We start from the raw sequence: 24,438 nt of genomic DNA, 5'->3' as shown, positions 1-24,438 counted from the left end.
GTTTCGTAAATAGTTTACAATTATTTTAACTAGTTCACAGTAGACAACATGCTTGAAAACATTTTCTGAAGCTTTATACATCGTGTAGTATAAAGTGGTTCCTAAAGGTACCGAATTATCATCGTATGCATAGTAGGGATGCTCAAAATGTGTTCTTATGTTCCAGGTGATATCTTTTATTTGTTATTTTATCATTTCCATCATCACTATATGAATAGATATCATTTTTGGTAATAAAATATAAGTATATCTCCAAAATCGCATTTTTCTAAATGCGTTGCTTTACTCGCACAGCTCTAGTGAAAAATTGAACACCCCTAGATACAATATTTTACAATGTCCAGAAACTAGAAGAGATGGCTAAGAGGTTGGTGAGAAAACTGAGAAAATCGGTTGAAAACCCACTGAGATATAGCCATTTAAAAATTTAGTTACAACGATTTTCTGCACGAATGTATCCGCGTAAGTTTTTTTTAGCGAATCAATCCTAGTGTTAAAACGCATATTTCGTTTACTTACTTATTACAGCCTCTAACATTCTAAACCTTTTACAAAAGAAAATACAATCGATAGAAATAAAAACATACAATCGACTTTAAATAGCTTATATAGATATAGCTTATATATATTATATAGCTTGAGATAGATTCTATAGTTCACATTTTATAAATGTTCAACACATTTATTTCTTCTATCGTTGCTTTCAAGTCCCCACAACATGCCCCCTCGGGTCGTGTCCTACCTTCATAGTCAAAATCACGAACCAGATTAATCTTTCTAAGTGTCTAAATAGTGTCGCCGTGACCAGTTAATATTCTGTCATCCGCTTCGCCCCTTAAAACATGGGTCCCAAAGAGTCAGGCTCGCAGCAGGTCGTACCAGTAAGACCAGCCGGCAGTGTTGTGGCATTGTGACGCGCTGTAGAAAAGTCTTACACCAACATACTTGTGTAGTGGATTATCAGTCATTCACGAATGCCAACCCACGTGTAGCAGTTAATCGAAAAAAAAGGTTGGGAGAATATCTACGATTTTATTAGAGATTTTCACCGACCGTAACACCAATCTCGCATAAGATTCCATGGCTTGAACCCACAATAAGTGTACAGATTGGAGGATGCATTTCCGTGGAAAGATGGTGGGACTGAAGTATTACTATAGCTGTTGGGTACCATAGAGTGGTCAACGTTTGCGGTTTGCGGGCAAGTTCTCTAGAATGAGAAATTATTATTCTTGGTGAATATATGAGACAGGTTGAACTCCATGAAGATACCACATTTTTCAGACCATGGACGTTACGCTTTTGAGATTGGAGATCAAATATAAGACCTTTGCAATTAATATGTTTCTTGGAGGTTCTATAGTTGTTTGATGCTCAGCGGTGATCTGAAATAAAATCTATTATATTATCTATTATAGATAAATGGAGAATTACCAACGAATTACTGTATTTCATGAACATACGCTAACCACAGAAAAACAATTAATAAACAGCCAAGATGATAACCATGGCTACAGTGAAAAATTAGAACAATTCAAATTTATTTTGTAGCGTTGCTTTGTTTTACTGGGTACCGAAGTCTTAGTACATTGGAACCATAAAGTGAGTACTAATTTGCTCTGACCCCAACATCTTGATAATTATATCTATGGTAATAGTTGACGTACGCAAACGTTATGTAATAGGTGGCTAAGCTAAAACAAGTGAACGGGCTACTTTGACGAAGGTCATCTAGCAGGTGATAACCAGCCTTGCAGATAGCGGACACCAACTGGGATATGATCATTTTCTTCCCGGACAACCACACTAACTAAACTACACTAACTACAGCAGACATTTCAATCAAGTCGTGGCTCGTGGAATGGAAGTCCTTGCGAAACGTATAGGGTGTCCCAGAAAGTATAAGCACGATTTTGATGCGTGATTTTGATTGTTTTCAGATACATTTTAAATGGCAGGTAATCACTAAGTATTACTGTTTACGTTATAATCTGTCGCTCTGTGATTCATAAGTGCCATTTGGTTTGGCCCAAGTTTTTATGAGAATGCGAAACACTATTTCCAACATTTACTGAGTCAGATGCCGAGAATATAAGATAAGAACATCGGAGCAGTTTGCAATACGATTCGGAAGCAAGGTGTGGATTTTATATTTCAGAACATGGAAAAATCTGAACGTAAATTGATCCCTATAAGCCATATGCTCGATCGAAAAATCTTTCAATCTTTTCCCGTAAAAATGGTACTTCTGTTCAAGATTTGGAAAAATCTGATAACATCGGCTTGAGCGTTGAAACGAGGAGAAGTAAAGTCGTGTAGATTGCCGATTTAGGAGAAAATATTCCAATTCAATCGAGGATACGAACGACTGAGGCTCGGTAAAAGGAATTCCTGCTCTATAGGGAGGTAGTGAAACATTAAAAGGTTGAAAGCAGGGAGAAAAAGGCCGATAAAGTAAAGCCATTATCATCAAAGCTGCGCCACAGTCTTAAAGGTAACTAAAAATGAGCGAAAATTCTCTGGCCTAAAGGAGGATGTACATAGCATGAATGGGAGGATTCGCTTTAGCCCCCCTGAGGCTTAATTGCGGGCCGGGGCATCAGGACTAGTTTGAATAGTTTTAGATTTGTGGGTCAAGTAAAAATTACACAACCATCAATCCCCATACTGAGTTCAGCCTCCTGAGGTATCTGGTTGCAGGTATTCATTTACCCTTTTAAAATCGCTTATGATATATTCGACGCCGTGGCTTGGACAACTGTCATAGTCGCGTTCAAGTTGTATACGTTGTATAGTACATCATTATATATTTATTTAAGTCGACATTAACAGATTTGCTTTGCTCTAATAATCGTTTAGATCTAAAAAAAATACAATTCAAAACCTAGTTAATGAAACGTTAACAGGGGTTTACTGTTCAGTAAAAAAAAATATACACTTCGGCGCAGTGTTTGCCTAAGAATGTTGTAATTGAACAACGATGAGACTCTAGAAAACCAACCCTTAAAGACCACAAATGGCGCCATGCATACTGTAGTTGGATCGATGAAAAGGCATTCTCAAATTCGTGTAGTTTCGCAGCATTATTGGAAGAATCATCTGCTCCAGGATAGAACAACAGTCAATGCGCCCTTGCAAAACGACCGCAATTAGAAAAGCCTGATTGGGAGTCTCTACGATGACGAACTGGTTCCAAATTTATCAGCTGACATCGGATTTCGTAGCTAGGCGGATCTCTCCAAGTTAGTTTGTTCGGTCTGATCCATTGAAATAGTTTGGGAACAGTATTCTAAAATAAACCGGACCATGGGGCAGTACAAGGACTTCAGACAGTAAATATCGGTGGAGTCGTTCGCTATCCGGATAATAAATTCAATGGTCCTAGAGACTTTATCCACTATGTACGGTGTATGTAATTTGTACGTTAATTGAGAGTAGAGAATAACTCCTGGATCTCACCTGCGTCCTGCCATTGAATAAAGCCTAGAAGCTCATAGTCAGTTAATCAAGCCTTTTTTCCGCGAGAAGATAATCGTCGAATATTTTGCTGAATTCACCACCACTCGGTTGGTAATGAACCAATTTTAGAATGATAGTAGCTGATTTTGCAAAAGTTGGAAATATTCGATAGAATTAATCTGGTCTTAAGACCATCCGAGATCAAGGGTCTTAGCTGTAGAAGCATAGGTATTAGAAAGTAGAAGCATAAGTACTAGAACGCTTGTAACGCTGACGCTTTTTTAAGTATTTTGCCAAAATATGCTTCAACAAGTTTAACTTGACTGTGTATTATGCATCATGTGGTAGTGCATGTTTGGTTTCATCACCCATACCGATTTGACACTTATTGTACCAGTACTTTCGCTGCTAGGTCGAAGCAAACTAGATAGGAGCGATATTAGCAATGTTATACTTTTAAATCAACTTATTAGAACACCAGAGGCGCTGTTATTCCATACAGCATTTGTGATCAACCGGATTTTGCATAAATTGTTTGGCCGGTTTGGCTTGAATGTTTAATTCAAATAAAAATTTTCAAAACGACAAAGATTCAAACGTCGATTTGACGAATCTGTTGATGGTGTTGGCACAGAGAACAGACATGGAGGCTCGAACAAAATTTCGAGCAAAACTTGTGTAAAAAATCAAACCGAACATCCGCGCCTTCGACGTCGACATTGCAACTCACAAACTCTGTTTGACAACGCGATGGCGCAGGTGTACTCTTGGATGCAAAACGACACTAGCGCACAGTGGCACTTTTTTTATGACGCCAGCGCTGATTCTGCACGGGGTAACGGCGACATTCCAAATTATTTTGAAGTGAACAGTAAAAAGTTTTCACAACATAGCAAGTACAGCTTCAAAGTCTGTTTTCTGTGGTGTTGGTTTGCGTGGAAGTGCTATCAGATTCGTCAAATCAACGTTTGAATCTTTGTTTACAAAAGCAGATTAGTCGTTTTGGAAATTTGATTTTAAATTTATAGTTTTGGTTTGTTTTTTTCTAGGTTTTTTCTTAAAGATGATAATTGGGCTACTGTGATGAAAAACATGGACCACTGACACATAAAGTACCGTCTTGAACAAAACATGTTGAAAACAAGGTTTGAAGCGCCATATGAATTCTAATACTAATGCATCTACTGCCCTAGCTGACTTCCCTGTGGTATTTCTGATGAGACTCTAAAACCGTCGGATGAAAACGCCTATGGAAACCATCAGCTGGTGTCCAATAAAGTTATGAGCTGGACCAGACATACTTTCAAAGGAGGGGGGGGGATTGTTGAGCGAAATGGGACAAATCATAAAAATTTTCAGATGTGTCATACAAAAAGTGTGACATAGGAGTGAGGAGGGGTTGAAAATGACCAATTTTGGCGTTACGTAATTAATGGATCTTCCCTAACATCGGCTTGTGCCCTTGGAAGTAACCGGCCGCCCCGAGATGGCACACTCAAGTATGGTTTGCAGTGAGATTGCAGGGGCTTCATGACTACAAATTCGAACAGTTTCGAAACTTCGAAAACGGTCGCATGAGATTGAGAGCCTAAACAGAATCAGCAGAGGGGATAGTAAACTCGAGATGTGCTTCTTTAGGAAGGCTGAAGGAACACTATCAGGGCCAGGGTCCAATGATGACTTGAGCTCAGGGTAGAAATATTTCACAGTCAATGCAGTGAAAAACATGGATCTCAGTATAATCTGCGGTCGCCTTCATCGCCGCCGTGGTGAGTGCGACTGGGTGCCGCCGAAAAATCATTTCCAACACCGACCATTCACTTACGCATTCAGCCACTAAACGCGTGGTGATTTTTTTCAATTTGCTGGGTGAATGTGTAGGGTAATCTGGGGTAATATGCACCCTCGGGGCAAAACGACCTTTTGGCATTTTTAGCGGTGTTCCAGAGTGATTTTCAAGAATGTTTACTAATGAACTGGTAGTTCGAGATCCGAACTACATGCACTGTAGTAAATACTCTCGAAAAACTGCCGAAAATGTATTCAAAAATGCCAAAGGGTCGTTTTGCCCCGAGGGTGCATATTACCCCAGTTCCCCTACATTTTGCTGTGGTAATTTTCATCTTCGCGGCACAGTGGGTGATGTGAGTTCTGTTGTTTACTTTTCTGCCTCTCCGGGAATGTGAGGTTGATTTCAAAGCAGGAAGAAAATAAAAAAAATGATATAAAAAACATCACCTTCATCCAGTGCTGCCGAATATTTACAACCCTGTTGAGCTGAGTGGCGGCAGTGGGGATCTTTCCATCGTTATAAACGTCTAAAAATTTCATCGCGAACAAAGGTCCTATGGGGAATAGGCGCTCTCACCGTGCAACGCCATAGACGAAGGAAGGCCGGATTCTTTACGCTGTTTATTAACGAATCTCCAAAATGTTTTCGTATGCGTTTTATATCGAAAGTAACATGTTCGACTGTGCTGCATAAGTTCATAATTCAAACTCGCGTAATAATATTTTAAGAGAAATGTCCGGTACTTCAAGTATTTCCTATGAGTGGTCCGGTTGGCGGATTTCAGTTTTACAGTTTGCCATGGAGGATTCCCGAGATTCGCATCGGGAGATTACTCGTCTCTTTCTCTTTTTGGGAACATGTCTATCGATTACGTAAGCTAAATAAGGTGAGTAGCTGTCGATCAGATTCAATGACCGTGCATGGAGTGATAAATGTTCGTTATCGGGATAAAGAAATCCATTGTTTGGCGGTTTCCAAGAGACCCAGGCTAGATTGAATTCTCCCAGAACAATAACCTCGTCACATGAGCATCCAAGTATTTATTCAGCGTCACGAATCCTGTCCGGAGGATTGTATACATAAAGTTGACGAATGTTTAGACTAATGGTGATCCAGGTCTGCTCCAAACTTTCCCATGGGATAGAGTATTTTCAATAACACTAGCTTTCAGTCAGCCTTGTACTGCAATTAGAACGCCATCACTAGAATAACGATCGCAGTGATGGATCTCGTAATCGTCGTCGAATGCTTCATCAGTGCTTTCGAAGTGTAGACTGTAGACGTTGAATAGGAGTCTGGGCTCAATCACAGAGCTGGAAAAAGTCGGTAAGTGAGGTATGGAATTTTTGCGGTAATATTCAGTGATTCACCGCAGCGAAAGCGAACGATCTCTCTCCGTTCTCAGGAGTACAAATTGATGCCACTTCTATAATAAAAATTGTACACTAGTTTAGTCAGTACAAAAATAAACCATAGGCACAATTCTTCGTTTAACGAACATTTCAAAGCCCATTATTAAGAAGATGCACATAAATCCTGTAGTCAACGTCCATATTTTTGTTTTTCAACTTGCGAGCCTTCAGTTTCGTTTGTCTTACTTACTTATGGCAGCACAAAAGGCCGTCTTTGAAGATCTCATCCTGATCGGCTATAATTGTTGCCAGGATAGATTTCGGTCGACTTCTTTTATTTTTTCATGGAGACAACGTCATCATGAGCCTCTAGTTCCGGCTCTGCTGCGAAGTCCAGCTGAGTTCCAGTTTAAAGCTTATTTACAGATTTCGTCCCCGCCCATGTATAAGGTGTTTCCGGCTCAGCCCTATTTCCGTTCCCGAATTTTAGCTGCAATTGGCCTCTGGTGACAACGATGATGGACCACTTTGTTTGTGATCCAGTTGTGAGGCCACCATGCATTATGTACCGCAGGAATCTGTTGATGAACACATGCAGCTACTAAGTGTTCTCCACTGATCATCATGTTTCACTAGCGTATAGCAGCACAGATTATACACACTTATTTTTTTTACCGGGATATCAGCAAAATGTTGAACTTTTACCGAGAATCGCACAGCCGTGCCCCAGCAAACATGTTTTTGCCGAGATTTCTGTCAAAATTGCTGAAAATCAGCACATATTTTGCCGAAAATCAGCTAACAAACGTCATTTTTGCTTAAATATCAGTTTTTTACTTTTCTGAAGCACGGCTGTGCGGATTTTTGCCGAGCTGCAGAAATGAAAACTAAGTGTGTACGTTGGAATTAACAAATTTGCTTATCTGCTTGTTGTTCCAAATATTTCTTAAACTCGCAAAGGAAGTCTTTGCTTTCCATGCGCCGATTTTGGTATCGTTGTCTGACGCCATTTGGCTACCAAGATATTGGAAGCTTTCTTGTTTGCTGGAAATCCCAAGCAATATGGTGGGTCCAAATAGTGAATGTGTCCGAATTGTGAAACTCCCAGGTTTCGTATATTGAACAAAATCGTTTCATTCGAGGAAAAGTTTGGTTCCCGACACACATGGTCGTTGAACCATCTATCATCAAATTAAAGTCTGTCAGCAAAGATATTACAACAGATTTTACTCAGCCGAACGACTACCGACGCAGACGTCCTGATTAGATGACACTGTTTCTGTTCACTTACGACGCCTTCATCACGCCTTCACACCACCTACAATGAGGCCTTAATATCCTAACGGATAACCTCAACAGATAAAAGATTTATATCAGCACCGCAAACGTTATCACGGAGACAGACATCGATGTTCAGCATCTGGATGGAATGGAGCACCACCCCTCCCCATTCCAGCAAATTTTGGTTAAGCTAAAAATAAAATGTATGGACCGCTGCAAGCTGGTGAATGAAAAAGCTTTCCGAACAATGAAATCAACAACTACATTGAAAATATTATGATTCCTTGGTATGTGATAACAAATGAATATCTACTAGGTATGCTTGTCGCTCAAAAACAGAAAAAATAAACCTTCGGTATTTCATCATCCAGTCTTCCTTTCCATCAATCAACATCTTCTCGTTTTATGAATGAGTCAGAAGTCAACCTGCAAGATACGTTCACTCCTACATCCTCTGAATTCGCTTAGCAGGTATTTCAATGCAAACTGGGAAATCAGTGGGAAGTACGGAATGCTATCCATACCAATAGACAAATTCAATTGGCAATAAGTATGCGGAATGCATAGCCCCAAGGTAGAGAGCAGCCACTGTAGGCTAAATATATACGAGAAGTAACAACAACACAAGTTTAGTTTGTAACGATGTGATAACAAGTAGAAATCGATCGGCGATATAATCTGCGCATGCTCTTCCACGAGCTTTCTCGCTGTCCGGTGTTTCATACAAAACACGGTATAGTGCACTGCTGCTGGCGTGCTTTTAATGTGACGAGAAGAGTCTCCTTCGAGTCTTGTAGCCCATGCCGAACCGATAAATTTCAAAATCTACAGTCGCGCGATAGTTTGCGATACAGAAGTTGTGCGCTACTGCATGTGCCACTAAACTGGGTAAACGAATCAAATGCCAACCAGCGGATTTGCCGTGCGTTGCTGGAAACGTTGGATATGGGTTGAAATTGATTACTTGAGGAGGGGAGAGCTCGGGAGGTGGATATGGTAGAACGTGGAAAAGAAAACCAATTTACCATCTGATATGCATTTTTTTCTACTGGAAATAAGGACAGTCGATTCCACTGCACATTGCTGTAACTATTTGTATAAAATGATGAAGATGTCTTCGAAAATACAGTCTGACGTGCATTGACTGATTCGATTCCTGTACAATGTACATATTTGTTTATATGTATGTGTTCCAGTTGTAAAGTAGAGCTGATTCCTGGTCGAATATGGATTTTTCTAAATTTTTCTCATTATAACATTTTAATCATTATAATAACTAACCCAGTTCCTTTGAAAGTACAGATCTTAATAAAAATAACACACCATTTAATATTATTTTTTTATAGTCCTGCTGCAGTATGCGTTAATCATGATGTTGAGTAGACAATAAACTATAAAAAACTGAATTCTTGTTTCTTGTACTGTCTATGATCTGGAATGCCCACTAGCCAATTCAGATTACGAGCATTTACGAGGCATTTGACGTGGTAATTGGTAATTAGATATGAAATGAAAATATTTTAAGTGAACTTTGATATCATTATTGTGTCGTTTAACTCGTAATCTGAATAGGCTATATGGTAACTTATTCATTGCATTAACGGTATAATAATGCTTAAAGCAAATTGTTTGGCATATTTGGAAAATAATTCAAATAATCATTTAACTCAACGGCATGCATGCAAGGTTAATAATAATAGTTGTAACAGGTAACCAACAAAAACGAATGTGTTTAACAAATGTAAATCAGATATCAAGCAAGGTATCCTATCTGTTTGTGTCTATGTTAGTTGATTGTTGTGTAAATTGGAAACTTACTCTGCTGCTGGTGGTTCAGCGCTCATCTTTCGTTAGTTCTAAATAGTTTTACGAAACCAAAAAGTTGTGTCTAATCTAATGTGTTTACAATGTATTACCAAAAATTGTAGGAATATAGATAGAGGAAGAGAGGAAATAAAAAATGTTTGTATGTTAGTGTTGTATACAAGTTATAATATTCGTTGTGTTGTTAACAAAATGCCCTGTTTGTGAACAATTGTAATGAAACTTGTTGATGAAAATGGATAACAGTGTTTTAAAATTTGTTTAATAGATATTATAAAGCGGAAGGCGACAATTGAGTTTTGAGCACGATTAGGGGAAACCGCCAAATGTTGAACGGCTAATTTTGTCGCCTATTGTTGAACTCCCATATGAAATGCACGTGCGTTCAACAATAGGCGAAGAAATTAGCCGTTCAACATTTGGCGAATTACCCTAGTATACGGATCTTTTTTTTTTGTTCTTGAACATAACTTTTTATGAAAACTCATATGTGAATATGTACGTTATGTGGAAGATATAGATTTGGAAAATGTATTGGAGGTAACCACTTTCCCTTCGATGGGACTCGAACCCATGACCCTACAGTACGCTAGACTGGTGCTTTAGCCAACTAAGCTAAGCACCAGTCTAGCGTACTGTAGGGTCATGTTTTCGAGTCCCATCGAAGGGAAAGTGGTCACCTCCAATACATTTTCCAAATCAATATCTTCCACATAACGTACACACATATTCACATATGAGTTTTCATAACATTGTAAATTAACGTCCAAGTCGGGTGGTTTAATCCCCGGAAATAGGCAATTAACTTTGATTGAACTGATAACTTTTTAGTATAATGTCGTCATCGTCATGTTTCATAATACGAGTTTGTATCATCCAATAACTTATCTTACGACGAGATAAAGTTTACGTTTATTGTATTAAAAAGCTCTCCCAGACCAAAGCGATTTCATTACCGCGACGGCAATTCTATCGTTGGGTCGCTGCAGGCAGTGTTTCTTCTACGCTTCCATACCAAAGGCAACAGAACTGCAGTCGCCAAGCGATAGAATCGCATCGCGTGTGTTTGAGGGAACCTTTATGCTTCCATATTAGATGTAGTTGCATACATACTTGAAAAAAAGTGGGGGGCAGGCCTGGGAAGTGGGAACGCCTCTGCTTGTGCCAAGCCACCCGCATTGCAAATGATTCGATGAGTTCAAAATTATTCCTTATTATGCTGGGCTTCGTAAAACTTGCAGAGTTGAAAACATAATTCCGAATCATCTGACCAATTCAGCGAAGACTTTTTTCAGCCCATGATTTCCATTTCATGATTTTTGATGAACCAATAACACTGAATTTTTAAAGATGCGGCGTGAGAAGTAAAGTTTTAGTATCTTTAAAGCGTTTCAGGCCTATAAACAATAATTAATTGAGAATGACTTCTACAGTCACCTCTACACATCTCAAACTTGCAATGAAACACTCAATTGGGCAACAACATAACTTTTCTCAGTGGTTAAGACAGTCGCCTCTCCACATCGAGATAGGGAGAGATCGAGGAATGGAAGGAAAATTGAAATGGGTACTAGATCCAAAAAAGCTCGTTGATATGAAAAACGACAACAAAACAAATGTTTCTTGTTGTTGATATGTTTGTTTTTGTCCAAAGATGGTCTAGTAGCCTAAATATTTGAACATATCGACATCTTCTTCTTCTTCTTCTTCTTATTGGCATTACATCCCCACACTGGGACAGAGCCGCCTCGCAGCTAAGTGTTCATTAAGCACTTCCACAGTTACTAACTGCGAGGTTTCTAAGCCAAGTTACCATTTTGCATTCGTATATCATGAGGCTAACACGATGATACTTTTATGCCCAGGGAAGTCGAGGCAATTTCCAATCCGAAAATTGTCTAGACCGGCACCGGGAATCGAACCCAGCCACTCTCAGCATGGTCTTGCTTTGTAGCCGCGCGTCTTACCGCACGGCTAAGGAGGGCCCAAACACAAAGTTTGCATAAATTGCGTTGAAAAGTTATCATAGGTATTACGCATTGCAAGAAAAAATTGGAACCCAGGTTAGTTCAAAATGCTTCCAAGGGATATTTTCCTGCCAATGATCAAAGGCAGCTATTGCGAAATATGCGATGTTTTGTTTGTATTTATGACATTTCTATCTTTAAATCGCTGTAAATCATTCGGCGGGGGATAAGAAATTCCAAAATAAGAATGTTTTACTGAACAAAAAAATGATGCCTTGTCGAATATGAAAGACACATTTAGTTCTCGCGCTTAGGGGCGTAACTGTATTGATAGATTTCTTTTCGTCGATGTTTTCTTTTTATTATTGTAGCGAATTGCGCTAGTATGTCGATGATTTAATGGTTTGGTGCGATAAAGGATGAATGTATCTTGCACCAGAATCGATAATCACGGTTATAGCTTTTAAAACAATTGAGTTATTAACAAAATATAAAATCGATTAAGTAGAGTAGAGACATGCCTAATAAGCTGCCTGTAAAACCAACCGTTACGAACACATAAGAGTTAATATTAAATGTTTATGCAGTTACTTATGTCGATTATAAGGAACATCATTGTGGTAAAATCAATTCCAATGATAAGGTTTTTGTAAAAACCAACACCAGCGTACATTGGCACCCCAAGGGAAAAGTCCTATGCATTTCGGGTTAGTTGATACCTCAGCCTGGTGCCGATAATATTAATAAATCTTTTCATATCTGTGTAGTTAAACACCATACAAATCATTGGACTTTTTTTTTTAATTTTAATTTCTTTATTTCAGGAGCAGGGAAAAGCCCATGGGAGTGGAGTTCCTTTCAAGCACCTTCTTCCAGAGGCATAAAACCATCTTTTCAATCATACATACAATATATGGTACCTCCAGTGAGAATTTATTCTCTTTAAAGAAGGTACTTCATAGTTTTGCTACATTAGATATAACACAATTTAAATTCAGTTGACCGAGTTACAATTGATGGTAATTTAGGTTAGGAAAGCTGCGACGAATCTGTTGTCAGAGTACGTGCTTGTGGGTGGAACAGAGCGTTACAGGACCCGCCTGGAAAGCAGTGTTACGATAGACAGGGCTACCTTCGAATTGGTCGAGGGATTCGTCTACCTATAGGATTCTTGCTATCTATATAATAAAAATGAAATTGTCTGTGTTCGTATCCGCATAACTCGGAAATGGCTGGACGGATTTTCTTCATTCCTTCAGCAGATATGTTCGTTATCGTTTCCGACGGGTTTATATGATAATTCCTCTTGCAAAAATCACGATTTAGGTTGAGTAAATCGTGGAAAACTAAAATTAAGATTTGTATGGAAATTCTGCATGGGCAGTTCACAACGCGCGTTTTCGCCTACTATGCAAGACAACGTCTGCCGAGTCGACTAGTGTCTGACAATAATGCTAGTCATAAAATAGAAAGCGCCTTATCTGTGGAAGTCGAGCCTACTACGGATTCCAGAAGAAACTACGGTCAAAAAAGATTCACATCCGCACCAAATGTATCATGTGCAGAACGATCATAAGACCGATAGTTCTCTACGGACATGAGACTAGGACCATGCTTGACCCAAGCAGCACATATGTTGCACAAACGTTTCTGTGACCCATATGCAACCAAAATCGACCACAGTCACATTTCAGTTGCTGCAACCATTTCAGTTTGGATTGTGCTGCTAGGGGAGGAGGACTTGCAAGGACTCGGAGTATTCAAGAGACGCGTGCTAGGACAATATTTGGCGGTGTGCAAGAGAACGGTGTGTGGCGGCAAAGGATGAATCACGAGCCTAGCCAGCTCTACAGCGAACCCAGTACCAAGAAGGTAGTAAAGCCGGAAGGGTACGATGGGCAGGGCATGTTGCAAGAATGCCGGACAGCAACCTTGCAAATATGGTGTTCGCTTCCAACCCGGCAGGCACAAGAAGGCGTGCAGTTCAGTGAGCTATGTGAGCGGATCTAGTACGAATCGAATTGGAGAGCGTAGGGCGCAAACGAGGATGGAGAGATGTGACCTCGAACCGTATGTTGTGGCGTCAAATTGTTGACTCAGTGTTATCTGTTTTGATGTAAACTAGGGGAACTGCTCCTGGAATTCATTTCATGGCTCCGATGTTCATCCCATCAAAAACAAAGCATTGGAAAAGTATTTGATTTGTATCTTTATTTGTGATTTTTTCAGCAGTGAGCACGCATGTTGACAAAAAGAAGCGACGAAATTGGTACCGTATTTCTTTGGTTCGCGATGAGATGAATATATGTTCAGTGAGATAAATATCGGGACAGTTCCCCTATATAAATGAAATTAATCATGGAGTATTATAGCCCCCCGAATCAGTTCATTATCATAACAGCTTGGGAAAAGCGTCTATCATGGCATGCTACATATCTTGATAAGTGCGAGATACAGGCATACCTCGATTATATGGACTTTTTCGATGCAAAAAAGTCCATATAATCGAATATTCCATATAATCGAAGTAAAAAAAATCTCAAAATGTTTTTTAAACTATGAAAATAGTTTTAATACAATAAAAGAAAATGTCAATTTATTGTCTTAAAGTGTAATCCGCACGTTTGGGCCCATTTTATGATGATTCAGAAAATTTTGATTTTTTATGAGATCGTAACCGTTTTTCAGTCGCTAGTTTGCACACCGTTCTAAGATTACGTTAGTAATGAAAACTTTTTTAACCAGTTCATTGATTTGGTAGGCTCAGTCGTGTGTGACAGTTTGCGGAGCCACAATTCTCAAGTATACTCATCCGGGCGTTTGACGTTGTAAACGGTTTTGCGTGGCATCACGCTCGATTTTGGTTTGTCAGGGAGCATCTTTTGGATGGCCTCGTGGTGCACGGTACAGAGAAATAGAAGTAATGAAGACTTCATCAAGCTTAATGTGGACACAAAATTACACTTGTTTAAAAATTCTAAATACAGTGCCTACCTCTTTTAGCAAACGAAGTAAACACTAAATATACGGAAAGCTATACGCTTCAAAAACAAACTTTATCTGGAAGCACTGGCACTTATACATTATCGTTTTGATCGCAGCAAATTGAACCCGACGGAGATTTTTTTTCCATTGTCTCCTATTGGAAATTGGCCGTATCGGACTATGGGCTCTGATGTTATTGCCTAAATAATTTATATGCAAAAAACGCCTATAAACAATCACTCTTGTCTGGCACTTATAAACCGATCCGCTTGCAACAAGTTGCGGTTGATGGGGATTCTTACAATTAAATTAAATGCATGTAAATAAGGATTCTCATTCGCCTGTCAGTGACATTTTTTACCAGTGTCAATCGCATCCACACCTGCAAAGTGGATATCAAGGTTTATATTTTGGACTATGTACATGTGTGCTTTTATTATTGGCAGTCAATTTCTGAACAACGGAATGAAGAACTGGACACCGTAGCCAGAAGTCACGGTTATAATGATTGGAAAATCTTACTGAGCATATTCTTGATTATATTGTCGCACGCAATTGAATCCTTCCTATCAATGTGAATTCATCATTAAATTGAAATAATTCTTGCTGCCGGCACCATTTATAATCTTCTTTAAACAACATTAAGAACTGCTAACTTACGTTCCCGATATTCAATTTCTCTGCCTGCCTTTAGAAATCAGTATAATGCGCAAGCTTTGTGCTGAACGAACATAAATACCGGGATATTCGATAACTTTTTTTGAAAGTCTTTTTGTAGATTTTCCCGATATTGACAGTGGGGGGAAAATAGTAATCTCTCACCAGGCCTTTCTTTCTTTCCCGCAAAATAATTTTTCGTCGAAAATATGCATGTGAGTGAGCATTTTCTGCTCGAGTGTATAAGTGAGCATTACGATCGCTGGTAGCAGTCATTAAAAAAAACTCTTTCAGTTTCTTGGACATACTGCTAAAAGATTTGCTGGATGGTAATGCGTAATCTGTTTTTCTACACTCAATTCCACGCACCAAAAGCAGAAAAAGGTTGGAAGTAAAGGTCTAACAGCTAAATACTGTTAGACTGACAAGCCGGTTCACGTTTTCTTGTGGAGATCACCTAAAATACGTGTTATCTTTCCCCCACATATTTGTAAGGACTTGGCCGTGGCTTTTGTTGATTAATGAAATACACAATTACAATCAAAGTGCAATGTAAAAAATGGTTAACCAATCTAAGCAGCGGACCATATGATTTAGTATGCGCTTTAATATATAGCTTCGAAAACATGCCATACTGGTCCTAATTTGCCCCAGTGCACCTTAATAAATATAGAATCAATGTAAATATGACGTGGAATATTCAACAGCTTTTCAAACTCCCTAAACACGAAAAAAATTGAACTGAAAACAAAGTCCATATAATCGAGGTAAAAAGTCCATATAATCGAAGTCCATATAATCGAGGGTCCATATAATCGAGGGTCCATATAATCGAGGTATACCTGTATTATCATTCGCTTTGTATTCAATTCCCTATTACCCTTTTGATTCATATTTCGAACAAGCACATTTTTACTTCGGTGGTCTTTATGGCACATGAATTAAAATATTTTTATAGATCATTAGTTTCCATCAGCTAGCGAAAGAATTAAATTTTCATATAAGCGCTTGATATTCATATTTTATTGATCGTATCTGCCTAACTTTCTCTCAAATGCCGAACACCCATTGTTGCGTTTCGTTGATTAAATGCATAATAACTTATATATTCGGTGATTTACTAGGAAGACAGTTACTTCCATCCTAAGCTACTGACACACTTCTTCAAACTGAACAGAAAAATACATATTTATTCAAAAATAACGAAACGTGTCAAATAAATCTCCATTTGACGAGTGTTCGGGATATGAGTCAAATCGGTATATTACTAAAATGTCCACGGAAAAAAATAATAATAATACAATAAATTTGCGATGACTCATAATGAATTCTTAAATTTCGTAGAACAACAGCTTTTGATAGTCACTGTTGCTGGGCGACTGTCGTCGTCACTACTCCCTGCATGCAGTGTACTTTTTACGCTTTCCTAGTAACAGCGACGGCAGTCGCGTCACGTGTATTTGGTTTACAAATTACCTATTATAATGGTAATACTGAATGAAAATTTTCACCAGCATTGGTGAAAATTAAAATTATCAAACCTCACGTAGGATTCAATTGAGAATTCGAGTAAATTCCTACCATTTTCAAGGCCGAGAAAACCATTATTCGACTCACGATTCGCATCATTGCATTGAATTAACTTCTTGTAACACAAAACAGGCTTTGATTAAATTTTGACGCTTCAGCCTGAAATATTGAAGCGCGGTGCTTCCTCTGCATCATCGCTACCGCGTTAGCTCGAGCATGAGGCATCGCTGAATCAGATATCAGTACGATTCCAACAAAATTAATTTTGGCAAAAGAATTGTGATCGCTTAGCGGTTTAATTAATACTGATACTAGTATGGAGACGCGTGGTGCACCACAGGTTAGTGTCGCTGCTGGGGCGTTCGCCTCGCAAAATCGTTAGATGTTTCGTTAACAACAAGATGACAGGTGTGCTAATCCACCTTAAATTAATTCTTCTAGCGAAGCAGTTGGTGGGACAGCGCACCGGGTGTCGGGGTGCAACACCCTTGAAGAACCAAGTTAAGATTTACTTTCCTTCCTCCTTTAGATGTTTTGTACAAATGCGCAATATTGAGTTTGTTTTAATTTGCTATTTTAATATGTTTCATCAAACCTACATAATTTTAGGTCTCAGACACGATGAATATGAAGAAATATCAATATGCCGAAAGGCAGGAATAGTTTCAATTTTATTGAATCCGAATTTGTCTCATTCGTCGAAAGCTCATTTCAGAAGCCAATTTTCTAAATGTGTTGTATAGTGAACTTTCAAATCCATGGTTTTTCTACAACTTTGTATATTAGTACATTTCTGAAAGATTAATAAAACAGCGTGAAATTGTTACTATCACTTAATATACTATATGTTCATAAAATTTAATCATTTAGCCCACTACATGAAAGTATATGTTTTCCCTGGGAGATTTTCTTATTTCACGTAAGTCTATTTACAAAATGTTCTATCGAAGGTCATTTTTCCATATATTTTTGGGTGTGTTAAAACGGCTATCATTCAAGATTTGTATGGAATTTGCACTAAAAATACTATAAAAACGTAAATTGTTTTAGGTCCCCCGATCTACCATTTTAATTTTCCCATGTCATGAAAAAGGAGAATTAATACTTTCGCGTAGTGAGTATTCCAGAGATACTGATTTTAATGAAATAATGTTTCCCCACAGAGACACTGTGAGTAGAACTACCGCTTTAGCTCATGTTCATCTTATTTCTGAACAAAATGATAAAGCATCGATTTCGTCTCTTTTTGCTAACATGACTATGGGAACTTTAAGTTGAAGAACCAGAATAGTAACTCTAAATTATCACATCACGAACATTTGAAAGAAATATTGGCCCAAGCTATTGGTCTATTGTGTAGAAAATCGTGCATGTACAATTCGAAACATGTTTGTATACCTAATAATATATTCTTTATTGGACGATCCATTGTAGCGTCACAAAAATACTCAATACATATCTATTTGTAATGTATACATATACCTACAGGAAAAAATATATATTGGAGCGCATTCCACGGGACATCGCTGCTGTCCTAAATACCCGTTACCTCACAGACACTGCTGTTGCAATGCAATGTGGCAGAAAAAAATACTGCAACGTAGATTCCTTGTACTTTTTGCTGCTATTACGCCGTTCGGACAATGACGCATTTGCCAGCGATACGTAAGTAATTTTGCCATGGATACTCCAAAAAGGATGGCAGACATTTCAGGTTTCGACTAGATATATGATTAATACGACTATTATCATTTTTTTCTCGATCACAGCAACAATATATGTTTTATTTGAAACCAGTTTTTAGAAATTATGTATAGCTATCAAAATAATTTGACTATTTTTGTTTACTCTGATTTTTTTCGTCTGCTTGTCTTCATTTACACCCCCAATTAAACCGTATGTTGTCATACGACTTGTACTGACTTGAATTCTTATGGGTAATAACGGACAGTATTTTATTGCTAGCAGTGGATCCAAACCTTTTCGGGTTAGCGACCCCCTTTACGATCAGTCAAATGGCCCACGGCCCCCTGAATTTGTCATGCTGAAATCAAGAACAAGCATATAACCTTAATTCATTTTATTTCAATATCTTTTATCATTCTGATACAGTGTTGACCCAATTTTGTCACTTCCCGATTTTACCACGTTTTCGACCCGATTTTATAACATCCTGATTTTATCACGTTTCCGTCCCGATTTTGTCACCCCAAATAATTTTGAAAATTGTAGTCGTTTTTTTAGTGGTGTAAATGATACCGCAAACAACAATTCATTAAACAATTCATTAATTTAAAAAAAAAACTTTCACCGCATGTTATTTATTATGAATTACATTCTCGACAAAAAATAATGGGTACCGTTCACGTATTTTGCATTTCCAAGGCATAAACTGATTCATATTTGTGAAATAAACTAAAAAATTTAAAATAAAAAAAATCCGATTTTGTCTCATGCCCTGTTCTATCACCCCAAAATTCACCAAGAGAGCGATAAAATCGAGATATTACTGTATTTCATTCTTCAACAGTAATTCATTCAGTTCGATATTTGTACTTGCATTTATATAACCAGCTTTACGAAATTGTGCGTCTGATAAAACGAATTTCAAATGGTCCTCAATGTTTAATCTGTTTCTTGTTTTGGTCTTTATCTGGAGATGTGTTAAAAATCCACTCTCGCAAAGTTATGAAGAAGTAAACGTTCTTAGAATCCTAAAAGCTTGAAAAGGACAGCTACTCAGTCCTAAATTTTCACAACAAGGAAAATATTGAAAAAGACACAGTGAGTAGCCGTTCAACAAATATAATTGAAACGTACTGTCGATCCATAATCAATAAAGTTCTATTTTTATTCTTCTCTGAAATCCTGATTTTAACCCAAGCTAAATTGATATTTGTAATTACACATAAAATAAATATAATTGATCAAAAAACGTGTTCATGATAGTGAAACCACAAAAAGGGTGCATTCTTTGCAAAGGTTTCACGGCCCCCTTGGTACGGTCTCGCGGCCCCCAGGGGGTTGCGGACCACTGGTTGGGAAATACTGTGCTTGATGTTAAGTTTTCAGTTTGTGTGACCTCTAGTCGAATGACGATTCTGTTATTTTTTATCAAAACTAAATGATGAAAAAGTGTTTTGAAGGTAATTGTTCCGTCTGGTCAAATTCCGGAACATCGTAAAATCAAAGAATTTAAAAAGTTGCCAGCCAATGTTCAAAACTTAGCTTAGCTTAGACTGACTGCAGCACATGTTAATGGTTGCCAATCCGCACGGGGTAAAAAAATGGATTATTATTGTAGTTTTATGTATCTCTAATTTTTTTTTCACAGAAATTTAGTCAAAGTCATTAGAAATGAGGCACGGGGTGTTTGAAAATATTTCTAAAAAGTGATTTTGATTGTTTTTTTCTCGGTATAAAAAGTCAATAAATGAGCCAGAAATAGATTAATCATAGTAATTAACCTTCAAAATATAATATAATATAATTAAACGGATTTAAAATGTTAAAAAATCATTTTTTTATGTAATTTAAGCGTTTTTTAAGTTTTTTTTTTCAAAGTAATTTACCACCGGAAGAACTAAGGTATTATGAAGAGTGAATTTCGTTTCCGTCTGTTATTGCACGAGACCAAACGTACTAGAACTGGTTACGTAAGCCGAAGGAGGTAACCTTATTCGTAATAGAAATGCTTCACAGGAAACGTCATAATCGTCAAGCATATGCTCCTGGGTTTTTCTGACGAAATCGAGCTCATTGGAAACTGTCGCAGAGGAATGGTGTATTCTTTCGGCTTACTAAAGATTGAAACGGTAAGAATAGACATAACCATTCACTCTACCAATACGAAGTAGATTGTTTCGGATAGAAATAGAATAAGAGGAGAAAACGTCCAACTCTGAGTTAGACCACGTCCTGCACATGGGCAACAACGAGCCCGAAACCGGTCGACAAAAAGGTAAATTTAAAAAATCCTTTTTCGGATACAACACTTATGGTTCTTATAAAAACTGTAAGTGTTGTGTCCGCAGTTTCGCGTCGCGTTTTGTGTGTGTGATACAGTTCTTACGTTAGCACAAATCTCAAAAAATGAGTGCCATAGTTATTACTTGGAATGTTTCCCGCAAAGTTGAAAAACTTATTGCTGCTGCGAAAATGGTCTACAAAGACGTAAGTAAATCGTTACCTCCCATAAAGACATGAATAGCCCGCCGTTGTGGAATGAATCAAATATGAGACTGTTGAGCGTGTAGCAGCAGCTTAGCTTCCGTAACACACATACAACATACATCTGGAAGCCATTTTCAGATATGAAGCATGGAAATTATGAGAAGCTTTTGTGGCTTTCGAGCAAAATGTGATGTGTACCACAGAAACTATGAGACAGTGTATCAAGAGGAAATTATAATATCCTCATGAAATATGGCAGACTGACAATGGGCTGGCTATCTAGTACGAATGTAGGAAACAAAAAAAATAGAAATACAACATTGAGCAGATAACTGAATAAAGACTATGAATAGATAATTGCGAGAAAAAAATGTGATTCACGTAAAAATAAAAAAAAAATATAAAAAAAACTTCTACAGAAACAAATGATTTTTCAACATTCTTGATCCGTTCAAAAATTAAGTTTTTATAAAGAAATGTGTCAAATGTCCTTATTTTCAATTTTAAGGGTTGATTACCGTGGTTTATCAATTGCTGAGTTATGACTTTTTATACAACACTAGTTGACCCGGCAGACGTTATCCTGCATAGTAGGCGAAAATGCGCGTTCTGAACTGCCCGTACGATTCTTAATTTTAGTTTTACACGATTTACTCAATCTTACGCGTAATTTTCGGATGTGGAAATATCATATAAACCCGTCGGAAACGATAACGAACATACAGGTATGTTCCGATTTTATCACGTTCCGATTTTATCACGCTCCGATTTCGTCAACAAAATTATTCCGTTTTTATCAACAAGAAAATTTATTTATTTCTTTTAGATTTAGCTTTTAAAATACAATAACTTTGGTTAGTTTTTGGCCAATTGGCTTTAAAATTTTCATGTAGACAACACAGTCAGATGAAATAAGCAAAATAAATAAAATATATTTCAAGCACTAGCGGTATTAAGGCCGTAACTAACAAGAGAGGATTCTTTTCACCGACACCACCGCACAGTGCTTTCTAACCCAGGAATTCGTGATCGAAAATGTTTTGGCCATGAAAAGTTGATTTTAGAGGCTGAGTGACTTCGGAGAAAAGTTTCAGTATGTTAGGCTCCATATCTTGGAAAAAAATTTTTTTTGACTCATCCCCCTAAAAGTGAGATGGAAATTCTCTTTCCTCCAATTATGAAGATACATCATTGGTGTCTTCGAAAAAGATGTAGAAAAAGTTTTTACGAAAAATTTTGCTAAATAAACTTTATTTCTATCTGCTATTTAAGTCGAGATATGGGTCGTTATTTATGAACGACCACCAAAAAACAGGTTTTTCACGATACTTTCGTCAATATATTTTTTAGAATTTTCAAATTTTCTACAAAGATGTCCGTCGTGATAAAAAACATGAACCTTTCGAAGACAGTTTCTTCTTATTTTCAATATTGACGAAGTTATTGACGGTTTTTTGTTCAAAAATGAGCATTTTGACATTAACTGCATACATGTAGGGGCAAAATGGGGCAGAATTTTAATTAGGAGATTGAACGTAAAACTCATGCACTAACGGTTGCATTGCAACATATATGTGACTTAGCATTCCGTAAGTACCGTATGGATATGTTTTCTTCTTCTTCTTGTTATATGTATATACAAAATGAATTGGGCTGTATTCCGCATAACTAAGACACGGCTGGGTTCAAATTTCTTCATCACAATTTCCGATGGGCTTACATAATATTTTCTTATGTAAAAGTCACGACTTAAACTGAAAAAATATGAAAAATTCAAAATAGAATTTGTATAGGTATTTTGTATAGGCATATCACAACACGCATTATCACCTACTGTGCAAGACAACGTCTGCCGGCTCATCTAGTTCATGATAATAACACTTACGCCAGACCTATGTCTTGTCTTAATCTCCAAATTTTGAAAATGATTATCGAATCGACGAATATTTTACAGAGAAATACCAATATATCGGGATATTGGTATTTGTAGAGAATTCTAATTGAAAAGAAATAAACTAAAATTTTTGGAACACTTTTCTGTTAACCTGTTTTGCAATATTGTGATGTTTTAGACGTAGCAAACCGGCTTTTTATTATTCCGGGATATTTCGAAAAGTAAATAGGTAAAACAAGCACCTTCGAATTGCTTTCATAAAATTATATTTAAACTTATGATGTTTGAGGCGTCGCTAACCATAGTTTCCATTCAATAAAGATTACTGATTTACCCGATACTGCATTTCCTCTCATCAGCATTCCTGGCTGTATGGTGATTTCTAAAATAATACAATTTTCCCAAATACACTGGGGTCGCTTTTTACGTGACTTTTTTATAATTTTTTTCAAATACGCGTTGTTCCTTCCCGCGGAATTTGAAATTCATGTCAGTTCTGTAAAACATCCATCCATAATCATTTAGAAAATTTTGTATTTGGCTAAATCATAGGTCTGGCGTAAGTGTAAAGACTAAAGATGACCCTGCAGACGTTGTCCTGCACAGTAGGCGAGAATGCGATCTACCTTTTTAAAATTTCCATACAAATTTTATTTTCCATTTTTCATATTTTTTCCAATTTTGGTCTAGATTTTTACATGAGAAAATATTCTGTAAATCCGTCGGACATGTTGATAAACAAATTTGCTGAAGAAATGAAGAAAATCTATCCAGCCGTTTCTTAGTTATGCACAATACAGACCAATTCATTTTATATATATAACAAGAAGAAGAAGAGAAAGACGTTCATACGGCACTTATGTCAAGCTATGTCACATATATGTTGCAATGCAACCATTAGAGCATGAGTTATACTTTCAATTACCTAAATAAAATTCTGCCCCATTTTGCCCCTACATGTATGCAGTTAATGTCAAAATGCTCATTTTTGAACCGAAAATCGTCAATAACTTCGTCAATATTGAAAATAAGAAGAAACTGTCTTCGAAAGGTTCATGTTTTTTATCGCGACGGACATCTTTGTAGAACATTTGAAAAATCTAAAAAATATATTGACGAAAGTAGCGTGAAAACCCTGTTTTTTGGTGGTCGTTCATAAATAACGACCCATATCTCGACTTATATAGCAGATAGACATAAAATTTATATAGCAAAATTTTTCGTAGAAACTTTTTCTACAACTTTCTCGAAGACATCAATGATGTATCTTCATAATTGGAGGAAAGAGAATTTCCATCTCACTTTTAGGGGGATTAGTCAAAAAATTTGTTTTTCCAGAATATGGAGCTTAACATACTGAAACTTTTCTCCGAAATCACTGAGACTCTAAAATCAACTTTTCATGGCCAAAACATTTTCGATCACGAATTCCTGGGTTAGAAAACACTGTGCACCGCATTGATGTAAAAGTGACAAGATGCGGGTTTTTTGCACTTTATTCCTTCAGGATGAAGGATTACATTG

The 24,438-nt window shown here is 37.4% G+C and overlaps 1 protein-coding gene across 3 annotated transcripts in view; it reads right to left on the bottom strand.

Moving 5' to 3' along the window:
* LOC134210300 (vesicle-associated membrane protein 2) overlaps positions 1 to 24,438 on the bottom strand; it is an 88,648-nt gene that overhangs the window by 50,453 nt on the left and 13,757 nt on the right. For 2 of the 3 annotated variants that reach the window (XM_062686346.1, XM_062686345.1), the window contains exon 3: positions 9,703 to 9,777. The exons of the other annotated variant lie outside the window; for it this stretch is intronic. In XM_062686346.1, the coding sequence (XP_062542330.1) occupies positions 9,703 to 9,728 (26 nt within the window). In that variant the 5' untranslated portion in view covers positions 9,729 to 9,777. The remainder of the gene's footprint in view (positions 1 to 9,702; positions 9,778 to 24,438) is intronic. 3 annotated transcript variants of the gene reach the window in all.

This window comes from Armigeres subalbatus, chromosome 2, assembly GCF_024139115.2.
Source record: "Armigeres subalbatus isolate Guangzhou_Male chromosome 2, GZ_Asu_2, whole genome shotgun sequence".
Taxonomy (NCBI): domain Eukaryota; kingdom Metazoa; phylum Arthropoda; class Insecta; order Diptera; family Culicidae; genus Armigeres; species Armigeres subalbatus.
This window is presented reverse-complemented; position numbering and strand designations above follow the sequence as displayed.